Here is a 14,293-nt window from a genome sequence, read left to right as displayed (position 1 = left end):
AGATGGGCTGAAGGCTGCCAACGAAGGGGAGATAGGGTCCCCCTTCCCAGTGGCTCCTGCCTCCCAGGGTGGAACTTCCAGAGCACCCCTCACCACCCATTACACCCTGCAGGTTCCACCCCCCCCTTCCCCACCCTCAGCCCAGGGGATACTCAGCTCCACCAAGGGCAGCTCACAGAAACTTGTGACTCCCCAGCTAGCTGATGCCCTGTTCCCAGCAGAGGATGATGGACATGAATCCAACACAGAAAGCCCTAGAGAACAAGGAGTTAAACTTTATTATTTTAAATAAAATCAAAGCTGACTTTTTTGCATTTGGCACAGGAAAAAAAAATCCACCACAGCTCTGGGGCAGGTGAATTGTGACCTGTAGTGTGGAAAGTCTCCATGCCAGCTGTCACCCTCTGCCTCTTGCATCCCCTGACAGCACAGGTCCCTAAGCACCCAGCCCCACCCCTCCAGAGACAGAAAGGAGGCAAAAGGGGAAACATCCCTGCCCTTCTTACAGCTGCCAGCAGCTGAGTTACAACTCCAGGGAAATCAGGGAGTGCTGAGGCCAGGCTGCTGCACTGCAGGGATACACAAATGTAGTGCTGGAAGGCAGCACTTGTGGGCAAGTCCCATCCATCTCCCTCAGCCCCTGAGGCAGGGTTGCGTAAACCTAGATCCCAACAGGTATTTTGTCCAACCTGTTCTTAAAAACCTCCAGTGACAGGGATTCCCCCACCTCCCTTGGGAGCATAGTCCAGAACTCAACCACCCTTCCAGTTTGATTAGACACTAAAAATGTTTTCCTAAGTGTCCCTAGCTGCAGATAAAGTTCACTGCTTCTGCTGTGCTGGCCACCCCCAGCAAAGGCAAGAACTCAAATCAACAGTGCAGCCTATTCTGCACCCAGCCCCCACTCTAGGGAAAGGGGCCACTGCCTCTGCCCTGGAGCCAGGAAGAGTCTTGCTTGCTGCCCCAACACACTGGCAGGATAGGAGAGGGGGTGGCTACCACTACAGCAGTTAAGTATCAGAGGGGTAGCCATGTTAGTCTGGATCTGTAAAAGCAGCAAAGAATCCTGTGGCACTAGTCTATAAGGTGCCACAGGATTCTTTGCTGCTTTTACAGCAGTTAAGTGGCTTTTAGCTAGCAGTGGAGCCTGGAGAGAGGGCACTAGGGAGTTGCCAGAACATTAGAGCTGTTTCAAGCCAACCAAACTCAGCCCCCAGGGTGGGTGGAGCACAGCTCTCCATTCCCACAAGCCAACATGCTGTGGCATCTGCCCCCACCTCCCTCTCCATTGTTTGGCTTCCTCAGGACAGCCTGTGATGAGTGCTACCAGCCAGGGCAGGAATGACCCTATACATTGTTGACCCCTGCAGCATTGGGGGAGGAGGTAGGGAGGCAGGCGGCACTAGGAGAGAACACAGTGCCAGTAGAGTAGGACACTGGGCACTATGGAGCAGAGATGTGGGGATCCCTGGGGAAAGGATGCAGATGAAAGCTAGGAGCAGGATCTCCTCCAGCTGATGCCCAGGGGCACTGAAGAATCATATAAAGATCAATCATGCTACATCAGCCAAGCCAGGCTATGCAAGGTCCATAGCATCTCCCCCACAAGAGGGGCCAGGGAAGCCAGGGCTATGGTGCCTGCTCTGCAACTTCCTCAATGACAGAGTAAACCTAGAGCCTCAAGCTTGGCTCAGCCTCCTGGTACCATGGGGCAGGCACCACAGAGGTACAGGGAGCCCCAACACCCAGAGCAGCAGCTCAGGCCTCTTGCCTGTTAATCACGTGAGGAAGGAGTTCATCATAGGGCCCTGAGGCACATGCTGGCCAAAGGCTGTAGCCACAGCACTAGGTGGGCAGCTGCAGGGCAGGGGACATTGGTGCTAATAACCTGGGCCTAAGTTACCCTTCACTGCACATATGTGCTAGGTGGCAGCCCCAAAGCTGCTCCCCATTCTCACCTCAGTATCACACTGGGCCAACAGCCAACCAGCAAGTCACCCCCACTGGGAGGTCACAGCCGCTGCAGAAGAGCATCTTTGACAGATGAGGTCCCACTCCAAAGACAGTACAGTGAGAAACCTTCACCTATGCCTAGCCCAGAGCCAGCTCCACCCTCACGGCTTTACTCCCTGAATGGACAGAGGGGAGGCTGAGATTAGGATACAAGTCTCCCCCTCTGCACAGGAGCAGCAGGCTCTCTGGGTTAAGCAGTAAGCAATTCCATGGGCTGGGAGGGGTCTGGGGATTTCAGGCCCACAGTGCAGCAGGGGCCGGGAAGAAACAGGAAATGCAACATGTCCAACACCAACTGCTTGGGTGGGGTGGGAATTGTACATGTGGGAACTGAAATGGCAAGAGCCCCTTCCTGAGCGCAAGGGGAACCCCATCTTTCCCCACAGCCTCTGTCCACAGAGGTGGCACAAACACAAGCAGCCTCCATCCATGAGGGAGGTGGTTAGAGCAGCAGAGTATCGGGGCATCCCTGCTTCCAAGCTGGGATGAGGCAGCCTGTGATTGGCCGAGGCAGACACAAAGGGACCCAATGAAAGTGCAACTTGGTTTCCTTTTCTTTAAAAATAGCCCATGTGAGAGTGATGGGGCCTTGGGCTTGGCCTGCCCCTACTGCGCCCGGAAGGCACTGCCCGCTGCCCCCGTCGCAGCATTGACTGCTGCCGTGTGCACCGCCTGGTTTGAGAAGACGCCTGCAGCAAACTCTTCCTGTGCCTTCTGGAAGCTGGCACCCGTCCGGCGGTACAGGGAGTGGATCTAGAAGAGAAACCCACGGTCAAGGGGCACTGTACTTGGGCCCAGCACCCAAACTGGGACCCCAGCACTACTATAGACTCTGAGCAGGCCACAGCAGAGGAGAGGGGGCACCCTAGTTAGAGGGCGATACCCCAGAATCTGGGCAGGCTCAGCCAAGCCCTGCAGAGCCCAGCAGGACCCACAGGGCTCCAGCATGTGCTCAAAGCAAGTTCTCTGCACCACAGGGACAGGAAAGCACTGGCTGGGATCCTGCCAGAAGGGCCAAGGCCCCACTCAGTACTCACCCTCTTCAGCATGATGATCCCCAACACGGCCACCACCGTGAAGAACACAGCCACCAAGATCATGATCACAGCAGCAGCCTGATTTTTCCTCAGCACAGTCAGACTTGCTATCCAGCCACTGCAATGAGAGAGAGAGAGAGGGCTGCCCATGCACACAGACTCCCAGCCCCCTCCCCATCATGACAGGAGCACCCAGCAACCTTGCCCAGCACCAAGTCCTGCTGGCATGGACCAGCTGGCACAGCTGGGTCTCTGCATAAGCAACACAGGGCCAGGCCAGAGAAAGGAGAGCCAGCTCCCCTGAGCCTAGGATGGCCCCTACCTGAATCCCGAGCCTGGGATGCCGATGGCCTGCAGCACATACAGAACATCCTGGACGAAGAAGATGAAAAAGAACACAAAGAAGTTGAACGAGCTGTCGCTCCTGAGAGGCGGGGGAGAGAGAGAGAGAGAGGCTGGATTAGTTAGAGCATCTCTGCTCCCAGAGGAGACTCTCCCTCCCCCCTCCAGCAGGGCCAGTGAACACAGGCCTGAGAAGCAACAGCCAGGTCCAGGAGGCACAGCCAGGCCTGTTCCTTTACCCCCCAGGAAGCACACAATTCAGTCACCCACAACTTGGGCACTTCACTCTCTTGTGGGGTGGGTGGGAAGGCTCCTCCCTAATTCCCTAAGGCAGACATGATACAGGGCCCCACCCCTCCCGGGCAGGGGCCAGTGCTACTAGGGAAGCATGGAGATCTGGTACACTCCGATCATTATCCCTTTCTCCCGTAGGAGTTTGGCTGCAAGGTCCACAGCCCAGAAGCCACGGAAGATCTGAGGTGTCACCAGTGGTGACAGCCAGGCAGACCCACTGCAGCTACAGGACATCTCTGGTGCCCTGGTAAATGAATGAATGGAGCTGCTCAAGAATCAGAGGCTCTATTGATTTGCCAGCCTCAAAACTCCCAGCAGGGACGTACCGGAAGGCTTTGTACATTGGCCTGTACCAACACAGGAAGGAGCAGGGTGTGAAGAGGAGAACCCAGAGGATAGAGAGACCAAAGTGCGAACCAGTTGCGATCTCCACGCTGAACCAGGCCAGGGAGGCCAAGAAGTTCAGGAAGAGAGTCACGGTGCTGGCTAAGAGAAACAGCAGGTTAGGAAACCCCTGGGGCAGCAGAGCCCTAACCCTCCGTGTGTCTCTCACACACACACACCCCTCCCCAACAGCAAGATCCACCCCCTTTGGTCCCAGCACTGGGAGTCAGGAATCCTGCTGCTCGAGGGGGCAAGGGAGTGCACCTCCCAGCCAACTCCCATATGCAGGGTATTCAGTCCCAGGCCCCATCCCCCTGAACATTGCAAAGTCTGTGCCTTCCCCCGACCCCCAACAACGTACAGGGATATTCACACCCCTCCAAACCCTCTCCTCTGCCCCCCACATACTTGGGGATCTGCACCTTGGTGCCCTTCTCCAGATGCTCACCCATCCAGAGATAGTACATGGAGGAGACTGTTTTCTGGAACTCCATGGGGATCTCCACAGCGATGTCCTGGTAGAAGCAGGGCTTCATGGGGCAGAAGGAGGGCAACGGAGGCCAGTTGTTTTGTCTGACTGTGAAGCAAAGCAGAAAGGATGAAGCCAGAGTGCAACCAGAGCAGTTCCCAGGAGGAGGGGAAGGCTACGTGCGTGTATGCATGCGCGCTGCACCGGGCCAGGGTGTCTGGGCTGCTGACCTTCCCCTGGCTCTAGCACTTACTTGCAGCATTGCCCAAAGCTGCGTTCTGCAGCTCCCGCTCCCGCCTGTCCAGCTCCTCTGCCTTCCGGTTCAGCTCCTCCTGACGCTTCAGCAGCTCAGCTGTGGCGGCGGCTGCTGTCAATTCCTAACAGAGAGAGAAGGGGCGACAACTCAGCTACCGGGCCCCAGAACCAGCTGCTCCCAACCCCTCTCCAAACTGTGACTCAATTCCACCAGCCCCAACTGAGAGCACAGGAGTCAACCAACCCTATTGCCAGCATGCTGGCTTCCCTGCCCTGCACCCATCACCTGAGTTCCATAGGAGCCGTAGTTCTTGGACTCTGGGGGGCTGGGCTTCTTGGGGGGCTGCATGGCAGAGGCTGGCGGCTGGGGAACTTTGGTGACCGGTGGAGTCGGCTGAGCCCCTGGCTGGGGCTGGTAGGGAGGGGGTGGCTATTGGAGACATAAGAGAATAATTAGACATGGACACTGCTCACAGTCTTCTGCTTATATCTAGGAGGCAACGGGCAAGGAGCAGGGAAAGAGACAGAACAGGCCCAGAGTGTGTAGGATGGGAGCTGCTGACATTCAAATGTCCAGAGCCGGTGTCAAGCTTCCTGGAGTGGGCAATGAGCACCAACCTCATGGCAAATTGTTAAGAAGCAGGGCACTGAACCCAAACTGGGTGTCAGGTCTACACTTAGATTTCACCAGCCAAGTGTCAACTCCTCAGGCACTGTAAGAGCCTGACCATGGAGTCATAGACAGTCCCTTTGGGGACTCCACTCCCTCTATCTTGCCGCCTAGGCAAGCTTGCCTTTCTGACAGATGGTCCCTTACACCAAAAATCACAACAATATTCAGGTTACTCCCAGCCCCGAAGGACCAGTCACTTATCCCAGTTCAATTGCACTTTAGATCTCACACTAAAGACACTTGTAGCCAGTCCTATAACTAAACTAAAGATTAGTTAGAAATGAGAGTTATTTACAGGGTTAAAGCAGGTAAACATACACACAAATGAGTTAGGGTCTTAGGTTCCAAGAGGTGGTAGAAGCTACTGTAATATGCAAGTAGTGTGTTCTTTAGGGTCAACCCAGGCTAAGTATCTGGGAATTCCTTGCTTATACTTAGAAATCTTGCCCTCTCAAAGCCCAAGCAGCACAGTGAGAGAGTTTCTTGTTAGGGATTTTTATGTGCTTCCCCCAAGAGTTCGGGGTGATGGGATGAGTTCCCATGCAAGCCTCTTCTTCATGTGTGGAATGCAATTAAAGTATTTGTTCTCTTACATTTCAGTGGGCCTTCTTGGAGGGAAGGACCTAACACCTTCTGTAGGAAGCCACCATTTTACATTCATTAATGCTCCTTTCCTGTTTGATGACTTACACAATTACAGAGGATGAGAATGCAAATACTTAATACCACCTCATAACATGGGATACAGATGTTCTAAGTGAGATTAATACATACAGCAACTTAGAAGTATTCCATAAAGTCTAAACACAAACACAATTTTGTAAATTTAAGATTTTAACAAAACTAACACCCAGGCAAGCCAGACTGGTTTCCAGCTGTGCATCTGTCAGTGTTCACAGGAGAGCTAGGGGCCTTGGCATGAGCTGGCACCAAGTCTGCCAGCCTGACAGCTGGGCATCACAGCTGCTGTGCTATCAGCTGTTAACCCACACACAAGATGCCTCTCCATGCACATGTAGCAAGCCAGCCCAGCATGAGAGGCTGTAGGGAGCAGGAGGGCTCAGCACACAGCAAGTGTGAGAAACCCAACACTATCCTCCCACCAAAACAAGAGCCCAGGGAGCCCCCTGTCCCCAAGAAACCCACATTAGCTGGCCAGTTGCCAAAGAAGCCCCAGCTGAAAGGGACAGGCCACAGACTGGTGTCTGGGATGTAACCCAGGAGAAAGTGAGCATTTCCACAGACAGCCAGACCAATGCAGAGGACTAGAACCCTGAGGCCAGTGCAGGCTCCTCCCCAATGCAGTACTCTCAGCACACAGAAGCTTCCTTACCCCTCTGTTATCGAAGGGGTTGTACACATCCAGAGTCGCATACTCCGTGCTGGGCTTGTGCTGCATCACAGCAGGATCCTGAAATGGAGCATAAACCTGCAGTCACCGAGATCAAACAGTGCTCCCATTCACCTGCTATACCCCAGGCCCTGCAGCAACCCACCAGCTCCCACTCCCAATGCTCAGGACAACATCCCCCCCCAGCCCATGCAGAGGGCAGTCTCTCACCTAGGGCACTCCCCAGGCCCTGGCAGCCAGCACAGTTCATAAATTGACTCAATCCAAGGGGAAGCTCAGGAACTGGGACACAGTCAGAACTGCTCAGGCCAACATGGGCAGCACTGGTCCGATAGCATCGCCATGCAGAATGGCGCAAACCCCGCAATAGAGCAGTTCTCCCTGGACCCCACTAAGGGACCTGTTTGGGAGTTAGAAGGGCTGAATGATGTGTACAATTCTCTCATCTAGTATTTTACGGAGATGCACACAGAGAGAAAACAGCACCCAGCAACAGACTGACTTCCCAGCAGGTCTCAGAAGCAGAATTCCCAGAAAGCCTCCACCAGCTCCCAAGGGCTTTGCTGGCAGCCAGGCAGACAATGCATCAGCCCTGGAAGGCCAACAGCCAACTCCAGTGCTCCTACATGGCTCTGGGCACCCAGCATGCGGCGCGGATGCTGGAGCACAGCCCTGGCTTGTGGAGGGCAATGGCAGTGCAGGGGCGACAGGGAAGCAGCTAAGGACCGGAGAGCAACAGGAAGCAGGACATGAGGCAAAGGCAGCGGCCCAGCCCCAAGGGGCAGCAGGGACCATCTTGCTCCCTTGCCCCCGCTCAGTCTAGGGGAAGAGCTCGCCTCCCTCCCTGGAAAACTGCACGAGCCGCCCCGCCAGACCCCACCGCCCAGGCTCCCCCCGAGCCGTTCTCCGGCGCGTCCGGCCCCGAGGATCCGGGGGAGCAGCCGCCCCGCCAGACCCCACCGCCCAGGCTCCGCCCGAGCCGTTCTCCTGCGTGTACAGCCCCGAGGATCCGGGGGAGCAGCCGTCCCGCCAGACCCCACCGCCCAGGCTCCGCCCGAGCCGTTCTCCGGCGCGTCCGGCCCCGAGGATCCGGGGGAGCAGCCGTCCCGCCAGACCCCACCGCCCAGGCTCCGCCCGAGCCGTTCTCCGGCGCGTCCGGCCCCGAGGATCCGGGGGAGCAGCCGCCCCGCCAGACCCCACCGCCCAGGCTCCGCCCGAGCCGTTCTCCGGCGCGTAGAGCCCCGAGGATCCGGGGGAGCAGCCGCCCCGCCAGACCCCACCGCCCAGGCTCCGCCCGAGCCGTTCTCCGGCGCGTCCGGCCCCGAGGGAGCAGCCGCCCCGCCAGACCCCACCGCCCAGGTTTGTTCGCTGAGCCGGGCCCGGCTCCCCCCGAGCCGTTCTCCTGCGCGTCCGGCCCCGAGGATCCGGGGGAGCAGCCGCCCCGCCAGACCCCACCGCCCAGGCTCCCCCCGAGCCGTTCTCCGGCGCGTCCGGCCCCGAGGGAGCAGCCGCCCCGCCAGACCCCACCGCCCAGGTTTGTTCGCTGAGCCGGGCCCGGCTCCCCCCGAGCCGTTCCCCTGCGCGTACGGCCCCGAGGATCCGGGGGAGCAGCCCCCCCGCCGGGTCCGTTTGCTGAGCCGCGCGGAGTCAGGAAGCTGCCCCCAGGCCCCGCCGCGATGCCCGATGACGTGGATTGGGACGGGAAGCGCTGCCGGGGGAACGCTGAGGGGCCGGGCAGCACTCCAGGGCCGCCCCGGGGTCCCCGCGCCGCGCACCTGGAAGGGGTTCGCCCCGTTCTGGGCCATGCCAGGCTCCAGCCTCAGCGACTGACTCCGCCGCCTCCGCTCCCCTCGCCTGACCGACGCTTATTGGCTACCGCCCCACTACGTCATCCGCGCTGCCCGCGTTGGGGGCGGGAACTCCGCACCTGAGGCCTTGACAAATTGGAGAAATGGTCTGAGCTAAACAGGGTGAAGTTCAATAAAGACAAATGCAAAGTGCTCCACTTAGGAAGGAACAATCAGTTTCACACATATAGAATGGGAAGAGACTGTCTAGGAAGGAGTATGGCAGAAAGAGATCTAGGGGTCATAGTAGACCACAAGCTTAATATGAGTCAACAGTGTGATACTGTTGCAAAAAAAGCAAACGTGATTCTGGGATGCATTAACAGGTGTGTTGTAAACAAGACACGAGAAGTCATTCTTTCGCTTTACTCTGCGCTGGTTAGGCTTCAACTGGAGTATTGTGTCCAGTTCTGGGCACCGCATTTCAAGAAAGATGTGGAGAAATTGGAGAGGGTCCAGAGAAGAGCAACAAGAATGATTAAAGGTCTTGAGAACATGACCTATGAAGGAAGGCTGAAGGAATTGGGTTTGTTTAGTTTGGAAAAGAGAAGACTGAGAGGGGACATGATAGCAGTTTTCAGGTATCTAAAAGGGTGTCATCAGGAGGAGGGAGAAAACTTGTTCACCTTAGCCTCCGCTGATAGAACAAGAAGCAATGGGCTTAAACTGCAGCAAGGGAGATTGAGGTTGGACATTAGGAAAAAGTTCCTAACTGTCAGGGTAGTTAAACACTGGAATAAATTGCCTAGGGAGGTTGTGGAATCTCCGTCTCTGGAGATATTTAAGAGTAGGTTAGATAAATGTCTATCAGGGATGGTCTAGACAGTATTTGGTCCTGCCATGAGGGCAGGGGACTGGACTCGATAACCTCTTGAGGTCCCTTCCAGTCCTAGAGTCTATGAGGCATGATCACACGCGGTGGCGGCGTGTGCGCATGCGTAGGGCTAGAACCGCCATGCTGCATGCTGGGATGTGGAGTTTCTCCAGCCCTTGAACTCCCGCTGCCTGTCGGGAATGTCTCTGGGTCCTTGTCCACAATGCATGCTGGGAGCTGTAGTTTCCAGGGTGACACACCCAACAGAAGGGGCGGTCAGGCAGCAGGTACTATTTTGTCTTCCTTCCCTTTCAGCGAGTGAGGCCTTGCCTGCCCCCCCCCTAGCGCGGCCGGCGCTGAGCAGGGCGGGGGCAGCTGCAGGCACCGGACCTGGTTACGTCTCCTGCACATCAAACCCAGGCCTAGTCAATGCCTGGCCAGCTCAGAGCCACCCTTACGGGAGGGGGCCTGTGAAGGACTGCCCCACCGCAGGACTTGGTGCCGCCTGGGCCAGGGCTGCTAGGCCACTTCCTGCCGTAGGCTGAGCAAGTTTGAAGAGGGAGCCAGGAAATGACACTTGATTTGTAAAGAGGATGCAAGTGTGTTTAATTCAGAGTGCAGGAGCAGCAACTCCCGGTCCAGAGAAACTTACACCCGCCGGCGAGCAAGGAACATGGCATCAGAATAAACGCTCTGGCTGACAGACTGAGGGCAGGACTGGCCCTAAGCCTTTTGCCCTTTCCTGGCTGTCACAGGATGGGTGGTCCCCGACAAGCCATTCTATGTGAGCATCCCAGGGCATTGGACTCAGATTCATTAATCACCATGACTTGCCGTCCATCCTGAAATCCACCACAACCCCCAGGCCTGCTGTCTCTGAAATCTTACACAATTACAGAGGAGCTACAAAATGTTCAGGCCCACATGCAAGTGACCTGAATACCCCCCCCCCCCCGCCAAGAATCCCAGCTCACAGGTGTGTCCAAACACAAGTGCTGTATCTTATAATTCACCATGCTTGGCATAAGCTCCTGAATCCTTCTTTCAGAGAAGCCAAAGCAGTGAGAGGTTCAGGGCTTTACCAGGAGATGGTGTGGTTGGGAGGTGAGGCATAAGAGAGTATAGGTCACTCTGCAACTTCCAGGGTGATCCCACTTCCACACTTCTCATTCCAAAAAGATACTGTGGTTAAAGTGGAGGATGGATTCCCACACCCCCAGGGAGAGATGGTTCATGGAACAGAAGCAGATGTTGCATCAGAGGAGCAGCCCAAGTCCCAACTGAACTCCACTAACCTATAGTTCCCCCAGGAGGGCGAGAACAGCAATTCTTACACAGGGCAGGGAGCAAAGCAGAGTCTGGACTGAGCAGAGAAACTGGGCTACTGTGCCCCCGCTGCTGGTTTGTTCATATGATAGGACAGCGCAGCCCCAGCCGCACGGACTGCATTGTGCTCTCTGCTGTTTTTTTCAGGGAGCTGAGATCCATAGCACTGAGGCTAGAGATGCAGGAGTCAAATTCGGGGGTGCCCTGAGGCCTCACCACAGCCACATGGTCCTGCAGCATTTTCACCTTCCCCCCAATGACCTCCAGCTGCTTCTTATCCACCTTGTTCTGAAGAGGAAATGAAAAGGAGAAAGATGTTAGTATGAGGAGTCATGCGTGGAGCCACCCAGCTGGTACCATGAGCTGGGTCCTGCCCCAACACAACTGTCCATCCAGGATCACAGGTCACTTGATCCTAAGGAAGTATCACAGCCTTACCGTATAAACAGGTTTTTCCCTCTTCCTAAATTAAATAGGGTATTTTGCAATTATCTGCACCCCATGGGCAAGTGAACAGCCCCAGAGCTGGAGCAGGGTCTGCCCAGCAGCCTATGGGGCTAGGACCTGACCAATGGGTGCAACCCAAGAGGCAAAGTTATGAGACTCTAATCCTAAGCTTCCCTGAGGAGCTAAGTCTCCTCTTCCCCAGGCTGTTGAATTGGCTCCCCTTTACCGTGGGAAGCTGGTACTTCTCTCTGATGTGGGTTCTGATGGCTGCACGCTCAGCCTTTCTCTGGAGCATAGACCACGTCCCGTTTGCTCCTGAGTTGGAAAGAACCATGTCAGCAAGCTGCTTCACCCAATCAGAACAGGGTGGTGGGTATAATGGGTTTCACTGAGCTGGAGGAAGCTTGGGACAGAGAACTGCACTTCTCATGGACTGACCAGCCTACGCAGCCCGCTGTGGGCCATGCTCTGTGCTCACTGAGGAACATCACACACAGAAGATGACTATACAGACGGGTCTGTCATTAAAGGGGTCCCCTCAATATGTGGGAGGACCCCATCAGATCCAAGCAGGGCCTAGAACATCTCATTGAGCTGGGCATGGTGAGGTGGCCAGTTGCTCTTACTTCTTATCCTGGGTCCTCTGGTTCTGTTCTGCATTGGTTTATGCAGCCTCCCAATGCCTGGCAGTCCTTGTCCCCAGGAAAGACAGCAGAGATGCAGCACTGCAGTTGTTTCACTGGGGCCCTGAAAGCAAACTTCACTACAGATCCCATAGGTGTGAGTTGGAGAGGTGAGCAGAGAGGCGGGAGCAGAGGCAGCAAGGACAGCAGCAGTCAGTGCTGTGCAAGGTGCAGAGACAGACCTCAGAAAGTGGAACAGGTCATCCGTGCTGAAAAGGAACAACAACATCCAAGCAGTTTTCTCTGAGATCGTTCCTGTCTCACAAGCAAAGGAAAACAGAAAGCAGAAGATTCTGGAAGTGAATTGCAGGCTAGGTAAGTAGCATGGAGTGGAGGAGTTTTGTCAAACATTGGTCCCCCTTCACTGGGGAGAGGTGGATGTATAGTTTAGATGGCCTTTGCCTTGGCAGAAGGGGGACTAATCTCCTAAAGGACAGGTTGGGCGGACACTTCAAGCGGGGTTTAAACTAATAGTAAAAGGGGAGGGTAAAAGAGGAAAGATATGAGTACTCGGCACAAAATTGAGATGTTAAGAACAACATTAATCAAGGAACCTAAGGACATGGGGAGAAGAAATTCTTAAATTGCCTATTCATCAGTGCTAGAAGCCAGGGTAACAAATGAAATAATTGGAATTGGTCATTTATAATTTGCATTTGTGTGACTGGAATGTTAAAAATCAATGGTTGTAACCTATTTAGGAAGGCTCAAGTGGGCAAAAAGAGAGAGAGAATGGCACTCTATGGCAAAAATTGCACTGCCTGTCTCTGATTCACTGATAACTCAGAAGAAAATTATCTTGAATGTTTACAGCTCAGTGTCCTAACAGATAAAGCACAAAATTGAGTAGTAGCTACAGATCACCAAATTCCAGGGTGGCCATCTCCTTAGGCACCTACTTAGGATGTGTAGAAAAAAAAATGATCATGGGGGACTTCAATTTGAGTGAAAAATGCTGGAGATCTCATGCTGGCAGTATTAAAACAAGCTTGAAAGGTATAAATTTTATCAATAATTATTTATTAATAATTTCCTATCTCAAAAAGTGTTGCAGTCAACATGGAGGAATTATTTAGTAGACCTTGTCCTAACAAATAGAGGAACAAATTAATTAACAGTAGCTTAGGTACAAGTAAAAGCAACGAAGAGTCCTGTGGCATCTTATAGACTAACAGACGTATTGGAGCATGAGCTTTCGTGGGTGAATACCCACTTCATCGGATGCACTCTTTGCTGCTTTTACAGATTCAGACTAACACGGCTACCCCTCTGATACTTAGGTACAAGTGATCATGACTTGGTCACATTTATACTGTGCAAGCAGAATAAAGTCCACACCTATAATATATATGCTTTGTGCTTTAAAAGGGCAGATTTCACAACGCTAAAAACAGTTTCAAGCCAAGTCAGCTGGAAGAGAGAATTTAGTCAGAAAATGTGATTGATAATTAGGAATCATTTAAGAACAGCATATAATAGATGCCCAAGAAGCCAAAATCCAACAATTGAGGAAGAAAGCAGTGCTGGGTAAAAAATCAGCCTGGTTTACAGGGAAAGTGAAAGCACGTATAAATGTGTGTGTATATATATAACAAATGGAAGAGAGGCAAAACTGATAGTAACTAATATAAATCAGAAGTATGGTATTGTAGAAAATTGATAAGGGAAACAAAAGGACACAAGGAGAAATGTATAGCCGGCAGAGTTAAGGACAATAAGAATTTTTAACAAAATATATAAAGAACAAAAAGAATCCTGACAATGATATTGATCCATTATTAGACTGAAATGGAAGTGTTATTAATAATGCAGAAAAGGCAGAAATGTTCAATAAATATTTCTGTTCTGTGTTTGGCAGAAAACCAGATGTTAGTCTCATCATATGGTGATAACATACTTTGCATTGCAATAGTATGTCTGGAGGATTTTAAGCAGAAGCTTCTAAAGTTAGATACTTTTAAATCAGCAAGTCCAGATAACTCACATCAGAGTTTTAAAAGAGCTGGCTGAGGCGCTCACTAGACCATTAATGCTGATTTTCAATAAGTCCTGGAGTACTGGCTAAGTTCTTACTGGGTAAGGTGGCACACAAGCTGATTTCCAGTGGCACTCACACTGCCTGGGTGCTGGCCACCAGTCCAGGGGGCTCTGCATTTTAATTTAATTTTAAATGAAGCTTCTTAAACATTTTAAAAACCTTATTTACTTTACATACAACAATAGTTTAGTTATATATTATAGACTTAAAGAAAAAGACCTAAAAACATGAATATGTATTACTGGCATGCAAATCCTTAAATGAGAGTGAATAAATGAAGACTCGGCACACACTTCTGGAAGGTTGCCAACCCCTGAACT

At 53.2% G+C, this 14,293-nt stretch overlaps 1 protein-coding gene across 2 annotated transcripts in view; it reads right to left on the bottom strand.

The window, feature by feature from the left end:
- Positions 1-252: 252 nt before the first annotated feature.
- Positions 253-14,293, bottom strand: part of CLK2 (CDC like kinase 2) — a 31,548-nt gene continuing 17,507 nt past the window's right edge. The window contains exons 1-9 of one of the 2 annotated variants that reach the window (XM_030541875.1): positions 8,594-8,676; positions 6,801-6,878; positions 5,081-5,224; positions 4,793-4,916; positions 4,519-4,647; positions 4,013-4,172; positions 3,373-3,474; positions 3,051-3,168; positions 253-2,766 (exon numbers count right to left, since the gene is read on the bottom strand). In XM_030541875.1, the coding sequence (XP_030397735.1) occupies positions 2,620-2,766; positions 3,051-3,168; positions 3,373-3,474; positions 4,013-4,172; positions 4,519-4,647; positions 4,793-4,916; positions 5,081-5,224; positions 6,801-6,878; positions 8,594-8,623 (1,032 nt within the window). In that variant the 5' untranslated portion in view covers positions 8,624-8,676 and the 3' untranslated portion in view covers positions 253-2,619. Of the gene's footprint in view, positions 2,767-3,050; positions 3,169-3,372; positions 3,475-4,012; positions 4,173-4,518; positions 4,648-4,792; positions 4,917-5,080; positions 5,225-6,800; positions 6,879-8,593; positions 8,677-14,293 lie in introns of those variants that run through there. The other variant, XM_030541877.1, reaches the window with a different exon arrangement.

The sequence above is a fragment of the Gopherus evgoodei genome, chromosome 24 (genome assembly GCF_007399415.2).
Source record: "Gopherus evgoodei ecotype Sinaloan lineage chromosome 24, rGopEvg1_v1.p, whole genome shotgun sequence".
NCBI classification, from domain to species: Eukaryota; Metazoa; Chordata; order Testudines; family Testudinidae; genus Gopherus; species Gopherus evgoodei.
The sequence above is the reverse complement of the archived record's forward strand: the minus strand, read 5'-3'. Positions and strand labels throughout refer to the sequence as shown.